This window comes from Filicampus tigris, chromosome 11 (genome assembly GCF_054856515.1).
Source record: "Filicampus tigris isolate MCC_2025a chromosome 11, RoL_Ftig_1.0, whole genome shotgun sequence".
In the NCBI taxonomy this organism is placed as follows: domain Eukaryota; kingdom Metazoa; phylum Chordata; class Actinopteri; order Syngnathiformes; family Syngnathidae; genus Filicampus; species Filicampus tigris.
The window spans coordinates 2079363-2096990 of NC_141227.1; the positions used below are offsets into that span (position 1 = coordinate 2079363).

The 17628-nt window shown below is 37.8% G+C and overlaps 1 protein-coding gene and 1 long non-coding RNA gene across 2 annotated transcripts in view; one reads left to right on the top strand and one right to left on the bottom strand.

Annotated features, from left to right (window-relative positions):
- fbxw4 (F-box and WD repeat domain containing 4) overlaps positions 1–17628 on the bottom strand; it is an 84943-nt gene that overhangs the window by 24515 nt on the left and 42800 nt on the right. The window contains exon 6 of the mRNA XM_086045557.1: positions 8873–8938. Within this exon, the coding sequence (XP_085901683.1) occupies positions 8873–8938 (66 nt within the window). The remainder of the gene's footprint in view (positions 1–8872; positions 8939–17628) is intronic.
- On the top strand, positions 679–1920 carry LOC147139399 (uncharacterized). The gene is made up of 3 exons (XR_015088621.1): positions 679–712; positions 1746–1801; positions 1884–1920. It is a non-coding gene; the product is annotated as an uncharacterized LOC147139399 (long non-coding RNA).

Below are 17628 nucleotides of genomic sequence, written 5' to 3' on the forward strand. Positions count from 1 at the left end.
TTGCTCACCGTGGTCCAAGGAATGCTCAGGGAGTTGGTGTGAATGCTTAGACGCATGGAAAATTGGAGGAAACTTTGATCCACCTTTATTTTGTTGTTTTTTCCCAAGCAATGGCTACTTGTGTTTTTCTAATAATGCCATGGGCTGCTACTAATTGGCCATTAAAAATCAACTGCGAATGAGTATTTCTAGGTTTTAGTCACATTCCACACACACCTCACGTCTCTATGTGTGACGTTTGTAAGTGGGAGAAGCGCATGCGCCGTGTGGCACCCGCCTGCATTCAAGAACAAAACACGGAAGCGTTTGCGGGTGGCTGGGAAATATTTAGCGGGCTTATTTAGCGGGCTATCGAGCATTAAATTAAACTGTTAAGCAGTCATTGAAGCCTGGCTAGACAGTTTATCAACACCTTTGTCTTTTGTTACTTAATGGCTTGCCTCACACTGTCACAGCAGCAGACAAAGGCAGTTTGGCACGCCGAAGAGAACACGAATGTACACGGGTGGGCTTAGCGCTAGCTAACAGCTTCTACGAAAGCGGATTAATTTAAAATTAGTCCAAAAGGATTTGTGCTTTAGAAAATGGTTGGATGAATGGTTGGAACAACACCCTGGATCAGGGGTGGGCAAACGTTTCGACTTGCGGGCCACATTGGGATGTAAAATTTGACAGAGGGGCCGGGCCAGGAACATCTGCATCGAAAGCATTGGTAAGCACACGTAAATAAACGAACAAGCCGATTGACTACCAGTGTGCACCGAGGGCTGCGCCTTTCAAACGTGCAAAAGAGCTCTCATGCAGGTAGTACGTTGGTGTCAATGACTATGCAAGATGTGACGTTTACACAACTGTTCAGACAAGTCCTCTCCTCTCCTTCAGCGACTCCATGTTCAAAAGCTCCTCACCTATCTCAAAACTTTCGGTACTTTTTTCCTGTTACTTCAATTTAAATTGAATTCAATTTCAATTTAATTCAATTTAACTAATATTTTTCACTGTATAAAATGTGACTAATAATAAAGCAACATCAATAATTTCAACCAAATGAGCCAGAGGATGGAGTAAATATAAAGGTGTAACACATTACTATTAGTAAAGAATAAATAATGCAAACAATAAACTAATCTTACAAACTAGAGTGAAGCAAAGATCTTTTCTATGAACAAAACAAGGAACGAACTTAAACACTAAGGTAGGAAGATAAATAATTATATTGGGCTTATCTTTGTTCCTTGTGCAGTTGTTTTTCTAGAATGCAAGGCCTGCCGCATGATGAGTTCGAACCCAGCTAGAAAGAAATATTTAAGAAAACAAAATGAAGAGTAAATAGTGGAGGACGTGAATGAGAACAAAAAGAATAATTGGGATCAAATTCATGATTTGAATGTACCCGACACGTAATGATCGCTACATTTTGGCCACAAGCTTTGTTGTGCCGAATTCAGTTTTCTTACTGTACTTTGCGAACCGGACGACGCATGATGTATGCTCGCTCCCGAGGGTGCAGTTTACGACTGGGGTGCTTGTTTTTGGCACAACACGGCGGACTGGAATGTCTTCCGCTTCACGCTCAACCAAACCATGCCAGGAAGTGCGAGGCTTCACCGTTCGCTATTTCACGTGGCGCCGGGCAAATCTGGCTCGCTTTCCTTTCGCAAATGTATTTTTAACTTGTGTGATGGCCTGCACCCAGCGTGGCTGAATGACTTCATCTCTAGACAAGACCTATTTCTTTCGTGCAGAAAGACAGTGGGTGTGGCCTGCCAGACACACTGCACTACACAAAGATCCACCAATGGTCAGTGCGCCATCACTGGGAAAACGCGGGGACTGCAGGGAGAAGATGAAATCATTGAATGATTCTGATTTCTTTTTTTTAGTTGGACAAGGTCGGCGGGCTGGATTAACACGATGTGAGGGCCATGTATGGCCCGCGGGCCATAGTTTGCCCATTCCTGCTCTGGATTATGCTGTTCTACAGTGTTTGGCAGGGGGATTCTGATGGTTAAAGTAACTAACTGTCTTCAACTACGGGTTGATGCTGCGTTGCCGTTAGTGCATATGTATATTCCATATGTTTTCAAAAAGTGAATTTGAGGCTTTGCAAAGCGCTTTGAGCAACATAAAGTGTAGGTAAAGCAATATAAAAGTGCACTTAATTTACCATCATGATAAAATGAGATGTAACATTTTTTGGGCTATCTGTGACATGTTTTTCAGCAAAAATACATTTAGTAATCCATTCAAATGGATTCGGGATTTGGTCTTTAAATGGTTAAAAAACAGGGATCGTGTATTTGAGGTACGAGTTCAGCCCCTAAGCACAATACTGTATACATGACAACAACAACGATTTGGCGTATCAAATCAATAGCAAGTGGCGGGTGGAAGGGAAGGCCCAGTCAGTGACGTAACGTTACATCCGTTTCTAACATGACACCTTGCATTAAAATCAACCAGGGGGATTGCGGGAGGACTGTTTTGGCAAACACAAGACTAGACACGAAGATGGGAAAAACAGATATTTATCAAACTTTATAATATTGTTCCGTTTTCCCATCAATACCTCGAAGTCGGCTATCGCAGGTACCCTTTAAATGCTGGCGGGGCCCACAATTTTTCAACAGTGGTAGTGGGGGGCTCCACATAGGACAACGTACTTCCTAACCAGATGTATGACTACATTTTTGAATATGGAAAAAAAAAATGTGTATACGTGCAAAATATGTGCTGTTACTATACTGTATTCCATTTTTGATTATACATTTTCAATGCATGTTTAAAAGATCAACTATCCTAACACAACAGCAAAGGGTTTGAAGCAAACATGAAAACAACCACAGTTTTTTCCCCCCAGTGCAAATGGCTTACTTGCATAAAAATTACCATTCAAGGACAGCACAAAACTGCTGAACAAGAAACCAACATTAAGTGCAAGAACTCATTTGGTACATCTTTTCACAAAAATCAACTCACTCAAAATTTGAGTGACAGTCAAAATTTGACTATGTTTGTCCCAGAGACCCAGTGTAAGTGCAACTAATATTTATGCCATCTAGTGGTGATTGGTGATTTTGCAACTTAAAACAAGTCAACCCCTGCATTATTTGCAGCAAAGCACCTGCAGATTCGCAGATTCGCAGATTTTTGTCTTTTTTCCCCCCGATATTTTTGCATATTTTGGATTCTAGAAACTGTGATTTTTATACCCCATTTACATATCAGTGTTTTTCATGGATATTAATCAAGGGGCCACTCGGGGTGTGACCCGCGGGTCTCCAGTTGCCCATCACTGATCTATATCTTACCACAAGCATATGAGGAACCAAAATCTGATATGACAACTAGTGAAAAGTACTATACTTTTAAGCCTAAATTAACAATGATAAAATGTACAATTTTAAAGAGCAATTAAAATAAAGGCTTGACCAGAAATTCATTAGTTTTAGGGGACATTAATTAGCCTGTTTGAAAAAAAATTAAAAAACAGTTGGAAATACAATATGGAAGCTACTTTGTAAAGTCGGCTAACGGGGGTAGGGGCACGCAAGGGGCAGTCACAGACCCTGTGATTGTCATGAGAGGCTTCTAGCTGTGTGACACACAGGGTCTATGTCCTGATTTAAGCCTGTCTGGTCTCACTGCAGGAGCCAGGTTGGTATTAGAGGCCACACACACACACCGCTTGTGAAAGGCGAAATCATTAATGAATTGCCAAAAGAAAAAAATGGGAAAAGCTAAGGGCATTATCTAGTGTGAGGACCGCTAATTAAAAGCACTGTCTGTGTGTGTTTTGTGACACAAGTGGTTGAAGGCTAGCTGTAGAAGCATGGGGAGGCACGGGGGAAACAAGTCCAGGTGTCAAAAGCTGGCTGACAAGTAGTGAATAGTGGACCTGCTGAGGTTTTTACTCACTAAAACAAACAGAAGGGAGCTTCCCAACCTGTTTCATGTCCACCCAATTTACCCTGCACATTTGAGCTGAAAACATCAGGAATGTTTCCTGTTGGAGTAGAAAAGGGGGGTACTGGTGGCAGGTATAATCAAATCCTATTAAATGTAGGAAATGTGCAGTGCAAAGACAATGCTGCTGCAAATTGTATAACACAGCTTCCAGCTCAGACATTTGAGCCAATCTTTTCAGGATGAGGAATGCAGGGAATCTTGCAGTCAAGCCATTGGATTCTAAAAAGGGTGCCTCCTTTCTCATGAAACAGAGGGGAATCTTTGGAAGTGATGGTCAGGAATCTCTGCTTTGATGCTGTCTCCACCCTCTGTGTTTAGTCAAGGGTGCAGACAGGGAGAAAAGTTGGGGTGCTGCTCTGATGGTGCCGCTTGTATTGGATCACCTCTGAATTAGTGATCATACGAGTTTTTCGTGACACCCTGGAGAAAAATGTTGCAGACTAGAGTGTCTTTAGCTGGAAAGTCATGAAAGAATTAACCCCTGCATTTAGGAAAATATTCAGCAGTTTTTTTTTCCACCTCAATATTTTTTATTTCTTTCGTGAATTTGGGTATTCAAAGTTAAATACATCTAAACCCAGAGAGGAAACACCAAGACATACTGGAACTCCCTGCCGAGTCATAAGTGCATATTCATATACGGTATGTCCTTGTAGAGTTAGCAAAAAAAAAAAATTGCTAATGCCTTGTCTTTTACAAACTGCATCTTTTTGATTTGAGCTCCTTGGACTTTCCCCAAATCTGACGTGTTGCTCAATCCAATACATTGCACTGAGGCACCACTTTTTATGTTGGTACAGAGAGGCTAAAAAGTTTAATAACATTTGATCATTCATAATACCTTGCGCTTGTCAAGCTAAAATGTTTAGTACCAACAGATGAATTCAGAAGTGATGTCTGATTTTATTGGTGAATTTTCATTAAATTTGTATTATTACGTTTGTCAGATTCAAGTTATTTGTGTGACCACTGCAGGTTTTTCTTTGCCAACAATTTTGTCCAAGTGTGTACTTCCTCTCACACCTCCCTATTCGTTTGTTCTTCCTTCTCATATTTCCAGCCCTTGGGAACAGGAAGAAGCATATTGTTAGTTGCGTTGTCTTGCGTTAATCTGACCAGGTAAAGCTAGGAATTACAGGGGCCTTGTGAGGAATGGATACATTTTAAGCCGTTCCTTTCACAGACAGCGATTTTCCAACTCCCTAATTTTAAACAGCTCCAAGCTCTACTCTGCTCCACAGTTGGTTTGTTTACGTGCACAAAAGAAAGAAACCCAAACTATTGCATTAAATCGACTGAAACCATTTTTTTTTTAAATGCATGTTAACATCTTAAATTTACAGTTGAACATTTAAAGATTGGATTAACACACCCAGACTATTTGAATGGAAACCAAAGTCCTCTTGCATGTATACACTTTTGAGTCATGCACACATGAGTTACTCCGCCGTGCCGCCCTCTCCAAGCTAGCTAGCTAGCCAGTCCGCACACACGCAAGTCCTACTGCACATGCTCCTCAAGGTTTTAACAGAGTAACAGACATAAAAATGGCACAAAACTTTTAAAGTCAAGCAAGGCAAGTCGAAATCGCTTATTTGGTTACATTTTGGGTTTGCCTTGGAAGATGGCGAGCAAAGATGTATAAAGTGCAAGTTGTCTCTGCACCCACCGGCAACATGGCGAATCTATTCAACCATCGTTTGGTTTACGATGATGTTATGATAAATCAAAGCAAGAAAACACCGAATCAGATTATGGCGTCGTTCGCAACGCAATTCTCAGTTGATTACTACTTTTGCAATTTAAAAAACGTGCATAGCAAGTTAACTCCAATGCAATGTTTGTTTATACAAGGAAACCATACTTTAATTTATACATTTGCCCTTTCCCCAAAAATGTAAATAATTAATTTAATAAATGTTGTTGGGTCCAAAAGGAACTTAAATTATTATAGTGCTTCAAAGAATTTTGTCTTAATATTTGTTGTGTATTAAACCTGTTCTTGTTTTGTAGGTAAAAAATAAATGATCGTTTGAATAATCATGATTTCAATTATTACCAAAATAATCGAGATTAATATTTTTTTCATAATCGAGCAGCCCTAGTGTTTAAGCTTTTGTTTAGCGTGCTTGCGTGAAGCAGTATTAATACCCGTAATGTAAAATTACACATCGTGAAAGCAAGATTGACGATATTGATGATGATATATATCATCCACTTCTATGCTACAACTGTCAATATTTTTTTGTATATAGATGCGATGAAAACATATCGCTTTGAAAAGTATAAAAAAATGTAAGGATGATCAAACGGTGATCTGAGTGAGCAAATACACATACTGTATACATATATGAAACAATCGTATTTCAACGCCACAAATATTTTTTTCTACCCACTAGTAAATACAAAAATTACTGAAAATGTCTTCCTCTCATACTCCCAATGAAAGTCGGTCTAAAAATTGCACATATTTCAGTAAGTCTGAAAACCATCCACAAAGACAGTTGAGCTGCCGAGATCAGCGACTAGTCACGACGACGTTGACGATCGACAGTAATAAATTTGTCAACGATTCGTTTATATATGTATTTGTTTATTTGGCGCTTTGTTTTTCTGTGGAAACAGCCTTGTCTCGTGCTTCTGCTGGCTGCATGACTTGTCTGTGATGCACATGTGCAGTAGTGAGTCATCCGTGATGTAAACAGAAGCACTGTGGGTAGTGCAGTGTCATGGCTAACTCGTGTTAGCAACAAAGTCCATAAGTGCAGGCGCATTTCACCAAAAATATTTAAATACGATGCAAACCTCTTTTTCATGGCAGCATGGCGGTGGTAAACGAGCATCTGAGAAGGAACTATGTTGTGGCTGATGCCTGATTTCATTTCTGACATAGGACAGTCGTGTCTGGAAGCTGGCATTCTTGTGTGTGTTTGCTGTAGCGTGATGTCCTGTTGTTGTACACTAACATATTACGGAGGCATTAGTCAGTGAACACAAATTTATTAACAACCAGTTTTTGTGTGCCCGTGGTTAAAATCCAACAGAACAGCAAATCACACGCAGTTCTCCACAGTCTATCTTCATTCCCACACTCGCGACCATGCCAGCACAAATCGCTTTGTTTATGAAGTCGGACATAGCAGCACTCAAAGTGACACAATATAACGGCCACAAGCCCTCTATGGCAACACATGGCAATGAAACACAATAAAACAAATACAAGTGGTTCATTACAATATACAAATTTATTAGTGCTAAAAAAAACATGTTCCTCCTAATCTTTTGGATAAAGGTTAAATTAAAAACTAATACAATTATTACAATTACAATTATTTTAGTTTTCTTTATCACACATCTTTTTCCTAATTTTACTCATCTGATTTCACTTCCTTCTACATTAAAACAAAGTGTGGTGCCCAAGAAAAGTGAAATATGTTTAGAAATCTTTCTTTTTGTATTTATAGATAGTTTATTAGTGTTAGTGCAACAAAGCATTGTGTTTGGTTCCATTTTAATATGCACTAAACATTTACAGCTAAAAATGCTAATGCCACATTATCATCTGCAATTTAAGATGCTCCATCATTTATAAACATGTCAGAAATGCTGGAACAAGCTGAAAAGTTTAACCAAAGTTGAATGTACTTTCCTTAAATAATTTAAGCTCCAAGCAAATGACAGTTATATAAGAGCACTTGCTTGCTCGTGCGATATGCCGCAATTCCCACATGATCCCATTAGTCGACTAATTGTGGCTCCTGTTGGTGATTAGACGAATAGCAAAATAATCGTTTATGGCAGCCCTAACGGACAGTAGTGTATCTGCTCACAAAATTTTTTTAGCCATAAAAAACAATTCAGACGTCAAAACACAGTCAATGAATGCATTTAAAATAGTTTCCTGTGCAGTAGTAATTGTTTGCTAAAACAAAGGCAGCCATCAAAATCTATTTTATGCACTCTTATCACTCTCTTTACTTTTTTACATTTCCTTTTATTTTTTAAATTATTTTTTACATTTCTATTTTACAATGAATCAGGGTTTTTTTTTTTTTACAATGAATCTGTTTTTTTTGTTCATTAAAAACAGCAAAATTGTATCTTTTTTGTTTTGTTCATTTCAATGGGGAAAATTGATTTGATAAATAAATAAATTGAGTTATGAATTTGGTCACGGAACGGATTAAACTCATTAGTCAAGGTACAACTGTACAATTTTGGAAAAAACAACTTGGACACATGACCATTATACCTTAGTGAACGAAATACAGATATAAGGAATATAAGGTCGCTTTCACAAATCTGGGAGTGCTCTCAATAGGATCTTGAAATGTGTTTGTTGGATTGTACCCCCAGTACTTTAAATTAGGAAACTAATGCTAAATGTCAATGTCAGTGCACATGTTCTTCCATACCAAACCTATGCAACTGTGGTTTTACTGTATGGTGCTCATGTAGCCAAACTTTCCAAGTTATAGTAACTGAATAACAAAATTGATAAAGTAATGGTTTTTAATACCATACGACATTTAGACATCATATTATTATTATTATATATCATGTCTAAAAATGTTAACTGCAGATGAATTTGACTCTAATCAAGACACACGTTGACACCACCAGTTTGTTCAGACTTAACGCTGTCTTGGAACGCTCTATTCCAACTGTAATACATTGATGCTAAAAGACAGCAGTTTCAATTATTGATCAAAACTTAAAAGATATGGCCTTCAAGGTGATGTCATAGATGTGGGGCTGCTTCTAAAGGGTTCATGTTAGCTGCATTAGTTTATGTGGCAGTGCCCTAAAAATGGTAGAAAATAAGGAGTGTAATAAGGGAGCACTGTAGGGTGTTAGATTACAGGTGTGTACCTGTTGTTGGCTGTCTGCAATCCTGACTTACCGTTCAACATCCCAGATGCGAAGAGGGGAGAAGTTCTCACAGCAAGCGGTCCCAGTTACAAAGGAACTGCACACAAACACAGGTTTTACCAACATTACTCAAACTAATTAATTCAAAACTAAAATATGTTAATGACAATAAATGCACAGAAGTACATTGTAGCGCAATACAGAAATGAAGTAGGAACTGGAATTGACAGCTTAAATAAATTTGTTGGGGTACATTTGCAGATGTACACCCCCGCTTTAAGCAGGCCTCAAGTTTATAAAAGGCATATTAAAAAAATGAATTAATAAAAAGGAAAAGTTTCCATGTGTGCTAATATGGCATAACATGGCTGTGGCATGATTTTGTCAAATCACCCCGATTAAAGGGGTGGGCAATCAATTAGCGATTGAATATGACTTTGGGACGGCGTTGTGTTGATGTAGGTGGCAAGCTGAGACGTCGAAAACTGAAGTCAAGTTAGCTGTTATGCCACCACGGAGATCAACTTCAAAGTAAAAGTCTACTAAGGCTATTGCATTGGCATCAATGACGCAATGTATTATTTGGTAATCTTTATTTTGAAGTTAGGCTTTTCAGAGGTGGTGTGTTCATTGAGTATGTTTGCAAAGCGCTGCCATATGCGGCTTATGTGAGTCAAGAGGGTTTTCAACCTTCTCTGCTGCGATTAGAGTGAATGCAGACTAATTACATTGACTTAATGTGAACGCGCACAGTTTTTATTCACCAACCATTCTGCGGATCGCGCCCGGCCCGAACCGTGATGCTTGATCCGTACTGCTCACAGATTAAAGATCTGATCCGTTGCACCACTATGTACAAGTACACAAAGGCGCGTCGTGACTCACATGACGTTATGCGTCAGTGATTTCTGTTGCGCATGCGTACCTGCGTACCGGTTATGTGCACTCCTGTGCATGCGCCACACTGCACCTAAGTGGCCAAAGCACGCACAGCAGTTGTATTTATTATAAATAATTTATTCATTTTTAATAAATTGTTTTTATTGCATTATTTTAACATATTATTTTTACTTGTTACTAATTTATATTCTGGTTGTTCTTTTAAATTATATTGAGTAGTGTTAATTGGGCCCTTAGGCACTGTGATGTCATTTTCAGGCAAGAACAATTGGCAAAATGGCCACCACCCCCTGAGAAGGATAACAACTGGTGGATTTTGCTGTTTAATTTAAATGCCACAAACAAATATAAAACAATTTGCTGTGTTTAGGGCCGTATAGAATATATTATTGTAAAGAAAAATGTTTTACTTGAATTCCACTTAAAGTATCTTCTTTACTTTTTGAGTGTAAACTAATAGGTTGCCCTCGTTTGCTGCTATCACAGCTTGGTTATAGTTACAGACTCAAACAAAAAACAAATAAAGAGCCCCCCAAAAGTACTGGCACAAACTTGTAAATAAAGAACTGTCCAAAGTGTCTTCCTTGTTTTGAAATGATATAAATTCATGATGGTTAACTAGAACGCAGGTGTATTTTGTTAATGTTTACTTGTTTCTCCAAGTTGCTGGGAACGATTGAATGAATTTTATCAAGAAGTTGAACATTAACACTAGCCCATGGAAAAAAGAACATCTCAATGACTTTTGAGATACACATTTTATGCTTACATGCTAAAATACATCTTGACTTACTGTCTGACTGAAAGGGTATAAGTAAGTATGGAGATAAAGGGATGGTTGGCGAGTGGACGATAGCGGCAGCTGTCAAGTCCGTTAGGCAACATGGCCCACTGGCAAGCCCCTGGTAATTAGTGTTGGGTAAACTCATTTAGAGCCCAAATGGGTCGGGTGAGGCCGGGACCAGTACGCATGGTGGGTGACCCCTGACCCTGCTGACATAGGATACAATAGGGTTATGGTCACAATCACTATCTGGATCCTATTACTATCTATTACTCACATTACTCACCCCTCAATGGGTGATGGCTCTGGGGGAGGCAGGGTGGAAAACCCCTGCCTTACAATGACAGAATTGGTACCCCTTCTTGTCCCCTTTCTCCCTCACCCATTTAAAGCACCCAACAGACCCGATCAGGGTCAGAGCTTGCACTGATATTATAGCTGCTAAGGTCAGGGCTTCTCTCGCTTAATGCAGGGCAGGTGTCCACCCTAAACACACACAGTCTCGAATGGAATATCCTCCACTACCCGAATGTGTTTCACCCGCTAATTTCACTTTACATCACTATCCACACCCTGGGCCTCCAACTGCTGTTTGGGTAACCTCATCAGATGGCATGATTTTCTCGGAAAGGGTCACACAAACTAAATCCTAAGTGAGACACTGACGCACCCGCCTTGTATATTCATAAATATGCCATCTGTCACAAAAACAAGGACATTACGCTCATAATCAATATAATCTGAGTTGGTATAGAATAGTAATGACACTGTGAAGAACCACCTTTACCTAGATCACTAATTACACACTGTTTATGACAGTTAAAATTCTCTGATCGAACTGCAGTCCAATCACTTTCTTCATGACTGTGAGGGGTGGTACTAGAATAAACAATAAATGTACCCCAAATTTCTGTGTCATGTATATGAAAAATGGCTGAATGAATGAATAAACAAACAAAAAGTTCAACTGGAAAAGTGAAAGTTGTTTGACCTGTCAAATTCAGAAATTAGCCAATTTGTGAATTGCCACTCAGTAATCTGTGGTCGAAGAAAAGGTGTTGCGTAACCCTTACTACAAGCACACCTACAGCCTCACAGGTCAGTCCAACAGCAAGAGCAGAGCACACTAAAGCTGTGCATCTCCCTGTACAGCAAACATAAGACAGAGTTGGTGTTCAAATTTTCATTTTAGAACTTCAACTGGGAACATTACTTGCTCATTGGTACATTACGTGTTCAATGAAATGTGTCTATTTTCAATGTTGTTCAATTAATGAAAGTTACTTCTGTGAAAACCAAGAGAAAAATAATCTAAGTTAGACTAACCTCAGACCAATTGCACATGAATTCCCACAATGCCACAGAATGAATGTTCAAGTATTGGGCTATGGGCTCAAGGGGCGGTCTACTCTCAACACCCCTCGCCCCACACCGTTCCCCCCCCCTTTCCCCCCACCACCACAAACCCAATCACCTCTGTCAGAAAGAGGGTTGTTAATTTGTTGCGCTTGACCCCGGGCTTTGTGCCTAACGTGTATCCAGTTTGTAAAAGGTGCTTTTATCTGCTTTCTAAATATGCCTGAGTTGAAAGGGTTATGATGCTTTTATATTGGCCACAGAGGCAGACAATGGTCAAAGGCTGCAACTGACCCCCGACTGACAGACACACACCCGGCATGCACGAACGAACGCATGCATAAACCCTCACACTTTCGTTCCTTCCTTGAAACCTTTTTATAAATACAATTTTCAATGGCATACATATACATACAGTACATGGCCAAAATTCCATGTATCCTTGCACTAAAGATTCAAAAACTCACAAATGGTCCCTGAAATTACTTGGAAATGAGAAAAGCAATAATGCATAAAAAAATACTTCAATTTAATTAATGAAAATCAGGCATTGATCTGGTTGCAGCAAATCAGATCCAGAACATGACCAAGCCTCGGCCAGTTTTCTCAGTAGGTACACTGTTCTTTTCTTTGTTTGCTTCCTTTTTGCATCCCTAAACACTGTAGTGACATGTCAGAAAGCATCTTGTCTCACCTGTCCACTGAAAAAATTCCATGTCTTATAAATATGCATTTTGTAATTATTACAGGCACCATTGTGTTTTTTTATTTAAAGTCGAAGTCAACTAGGGCTGCCACAAACGATTATTTTGCTAGTCGACTAATCACTAACAGTAGTCGCGATTAGTTGACTAATCGGATAATATATAAATTGCGGCAAATTGCAGCAGCAAGCTGCTGCTTTTATAATAAGCATCATTCGCTTACAGCTTGAATTCTATATGTACAAACTAATCATGACGATAGTACATTCAACTTGTATTAAACTTTGCAATTTAAGCCATCATTCCTGACATGTTTATAAATAAGGGAGAGACTTAAATTGATACTCTCGCCTTAAAATTCTGTAATTCTTTAGTGCGTTTTAAAATTTAACCAAAACTACCGTATTTTCCGGGCTATAAGCCGCACCGTTATATAAGCCGCATCCACTCATTCTCCAAGAAAATTTTTCTGGGGGGAAAAAACGTATATAAGCCGCACCTTTATATAAGCCGCACCTTTATATAAGCCGCACCTATATATGTTGAAAACTTTTAATCTTACTGCATTCACAGAATGATTATGAACTGTAAACGTGCATATACCTGAGCAGATTCGTTCCTAACAGTGCCTTTTAACACTGTAGCAACGTTGCTGATTAAAACGGAACAGAACCAAGGTAAAATAAACAGTACTTATCGTCATTTCAATGCCGGCTGCCGCTCCAATTTGTCAGCTAATGTCCACCAGACTCCACCATCTATTGTTCTACTACATTCTACATAGGCACCTGTCTTGTTTTATGTTCATAAAGTCAGCCAATCTAACACACGACGTGCTAAATCAACAATATCATTTCACATCGAAACAACAGAACATACATAACATCAGCCAATCGCATTCATGTGCACTTCAGGGACCTCTCGAACAACATAAAATCCAAGAATTACAGCACCTAATACAACAGCCTAGTGAATAGCGCCCTCGCCTGTTGAACTCCTCCACCTGTAGTCACTTCCAGTTAATGGCAAATGTATTGTATTGAATTGTACTGTAATTCCGGTTAGAGCGCCCCGAGTGTTGGAAGAAAAATCCGCAGAATAGCTGCACCGGACTATAAGCCGCATGCCTCAAAACCTAGGGAAAAAAATGCGGTTTATAATCCGGAAAATACGGTATACACTATGCAGAGTTGCACTAATACAGTGAAATTATCAAAAAATAGTACTTGTATACATATTTCACTCTTCTTGGGCACCAATACTTTTTTTTTTCTTTTTTTTTTTTTTAACGGAAGGCAGTAAAATCAGAGAAGTAAATTGGGAAAATGATCTGTGCTAAAGAAAAACTAAAATAAACACTTGCATTGGTTTTTAATTTGGTGTTAATTTAAACTTTATCAAAAAGGATTTGCTTTTCTTCACTAGTATGCATAATTTAAAAGTAGTAAATAGATCTACACAATCAAAATGTGGTATGCACCTGTAACAAAAAAAAGGAAGACCTCTTTTTTGCACTATAACGTAGTGTATTACAAAAACTTAATTATGGGTTTTATTGTTATGTGATGCTGATGAGTGGCACATTTGTCATTTTTGTGTTGAGTGCTGATATTTCCCAGTTCATGAACGCATCACTCCGTTCGTGAGTGAGGGAAAAAGAGAGAGAGAGAGAGAGTAAGTGTGTGCTTCCTGCTTCTATGTCTATGTGCATATAAACACACAAGAGTTTTGGTTGTTAATCAACACGAGTTTACTGAATAATGGCTGCTTGATTCATAGAAGATGGTACGACGTGTTAGCGTGGTAAAGTGCTAAAGAACGGCTAAGAATAAACACCGGACCGTTTTGAAAAGACCAGGTCTAAATCCTATTAAAGTTCTGTAGAAGGAGCTGAAACAGAGTCTAGAGAAGGCACCCTTTAAATGTGATCTTGCTGGAGCAGTTTGCTTGGAAGCAGGGGGCCAAAACACATGCTGACAGATGCAAGTCTTAAGAGTTGCAGAGCCCATCTGATTGTAGTAATTACCTCAAAAGTTTGTGCAACAAAATCGAAACTTATAGGTACTGTCATTTTTGTCCGCCAGATTTCAATACTTTATACAAACATACATTACATACATATATACTATACACATATGGGTGGTTCTCAGAAGGTGTGGTCCAGGAGTGTGACATGAGAGCCCAAAATTAACTTGTTCAAAACCAGGTCGAAATGGTATATGCTTCACATTAAATTTTCCTGTGGTGTGCTCTGAATAAATAAAGTTTGCGTGAGATTGTTGAATGTTGTAGTACTCCATTGTTTCATATTGGAGTGCTTGGTAACTGCACCAAGCATTGAGCACTCAAGTTTTACTTTGGACGCAGGGCCGATGCCTTCTAATGATCAGCGTTCACTTTGCAAAATGCAGCTGAATTGTTAAAATGCAGGCGACTTGCATGCAAGAATACATTAAAGAAATAGTGCATGCAGCTTAGGGTGAAAAAATGTATCCATCTATTTTGCTGAATGTGCATGACCAATAAAAAGTACCCGACGCTTGACATTTACTCAGTCATCGAAAAATTACAAAAAAAAAAAAAAAAAAAAGTTTTTAAAGCATGTAAAGAATGTTAATCTCATATTTTGAAGCAAACCCATTGAACCTCCGGTTCAACTTACAAAAAAGTCGTTCTGTACAGTAAATTAAAGTAGTATATGAGTGCCAGCTTGTGGAAACCATGCGTTAACGAACATCACCTAGTTTCTTGTGGCGACGTATGATCAAATTACGGACAGCACGGGACTCGATTAAACGGTATTTTGTTGCACTGACTTGGTAACAACTTTGTTTTGAAGTTGATACATTTTATGGGTATAATGGGGCCTTAATTACATGGGTGTGTCGCCATGTCACAAAGAGGGAGTGGCCACGGTGACTATTTTTCACCACTCAAGATACATTCCCACACAAATGACAGTACAAATCTCAGTCTAGTTGTTTATTTTATCCTTACAGTATGTCTGCAATATTGTAAGCAGTGAAATCTAGTGATTAATTGTAAAGGGAAGAAATAATGACTATAAATAATGAGAAGAAGAAGAGGAAGTCAGGGAGGAAGAAGAAGACAGACTGACCAATAAGTGTATGTGACCGACTGACGGATCAATGGACTTCTGACGGACTAACAGTCAGACTGACTGACGATTACAATTCGGTTCGGCTTGAGAAATGACAGACTGATGAATGACGGACGGGTCTTGCTGCCTTACATATTCACAAACTCAATCATATATATCCTCCTGCTCAAATAATTACTTATTATTGTGGAGGACGCAGAAAAGTATCTTGCTTTCAGAGCATGTAGACCATCTGATATTTTTGAAAAAGATTATGCAAGCATTTGGCAAAATAGTTTACTGTTACCAACAGCTGTGCTTTAAACAGAACAATCACAGCAGCAGGTCAATTTAAAGTTTAATACTTGTGTATATATTTTTTGTTCCACAAAAAGAGAATGTTGACTATTGCTCAGCCATATCAAGCACTTTATCAAAAGGTTTTATTTAAACTGACGTTTTAATGTATAAAAAGAGACATCTTATTTTAATAATAAGCCAAGTTAGTGTATAAAAAGAGAACTAGCTTGTTTTGGTATCAGTTTTTTGTTGTTGTTGTTGTTGTTTTTACATTTTGGAATCAGTAAAACTGAGTTGGTTTTAAAAACAAATCCAATGAAACAGCATTCTAATGTGTTTATTTGGAGCTAAATTTAATTAGTATAGGTTTACAGAAAAGCCATTATTACCGTATCGAAATATTGTATTGAAATCTTCCTTATCGTATCAAATTGTATCATTCCAAAAAAGCGAAATATTGCTTTGTGTTGAATCGTTAGGCCTTATATCGATACATATCTTATCACCCCGAATATAATACAATACAATACAATTTTATTTATATAGCACATATAGCTGTAACAAAGCACTTTACAAACAATACAAAAACACTAAGAGGCTGTGATACACGTATGAATAAATATAGATATAAATAATATATAAAATATCAATAAAAATCTAAGTATATAAAGCCAATAAATTAACATAAAACACTATATACAATTGACACCGGATAAGAGCCGAAAATTCCAGGTCTGATCAAAAGCCAGAGAAAAGAATGTACATAGATACTACATACTAATCTACATACAGACGTGTCTACATTCATATCCAATAGGGAAAGTGGAGGGATTATTATGTGTATTATTACTATTTACCTGATGATAATCATACATGAATGAGCTCAGCTCCTGCATACAGTAAATACTTCATCTCTTCATTTATGGACACGCACAGCAACAATCTTTTTGGTTCTAAACACCACCAAAATGTTTTGGAAATGAACAAACAAGATGTGCTTTAACTACAGACTTTCAACTTTAATTTGAGGGTAGTTCATGTAAACCACGGGTGTCAAACTAAAGGCCAGATCCAGAACCGTTATTCATCAATTTGTTGCATTTATGTAATATGAGGTCATCATGAATTGATTTGGGTTCACAGTCATAATGGCCCCCCAAAGCAAAGCATAAATCATGATGTGGCCCGTGTCAAAAATGAGTTTCACACCCCTAATGTAAACACGTGTATATATATATATATATATATATATATATATATATATATATATATATGTATATATATATATATATATATATATATATATATATGTATATATATATATATATATATATATATATATATATATATATGTATATATATATATATATATATATGTGTATATATATATATATATGTATATATATATGTGTATATATATATATATATATATATATATATATATATATATATATAAACCATACTACCAAATGAAAGAATAGACTTGCTTCTCTTACCAGGAAAAAAAGTTTGATTCTGTTATCATAATACAATATTATCATTGTGCATCAGTAAAGTTTGAAATATGCAGTGGAATAGCATCAGACGCTCCACCCCCTATCCCTGTTGAAAAAAAAAAATTGACAATAGCAGTGAATGAGTTT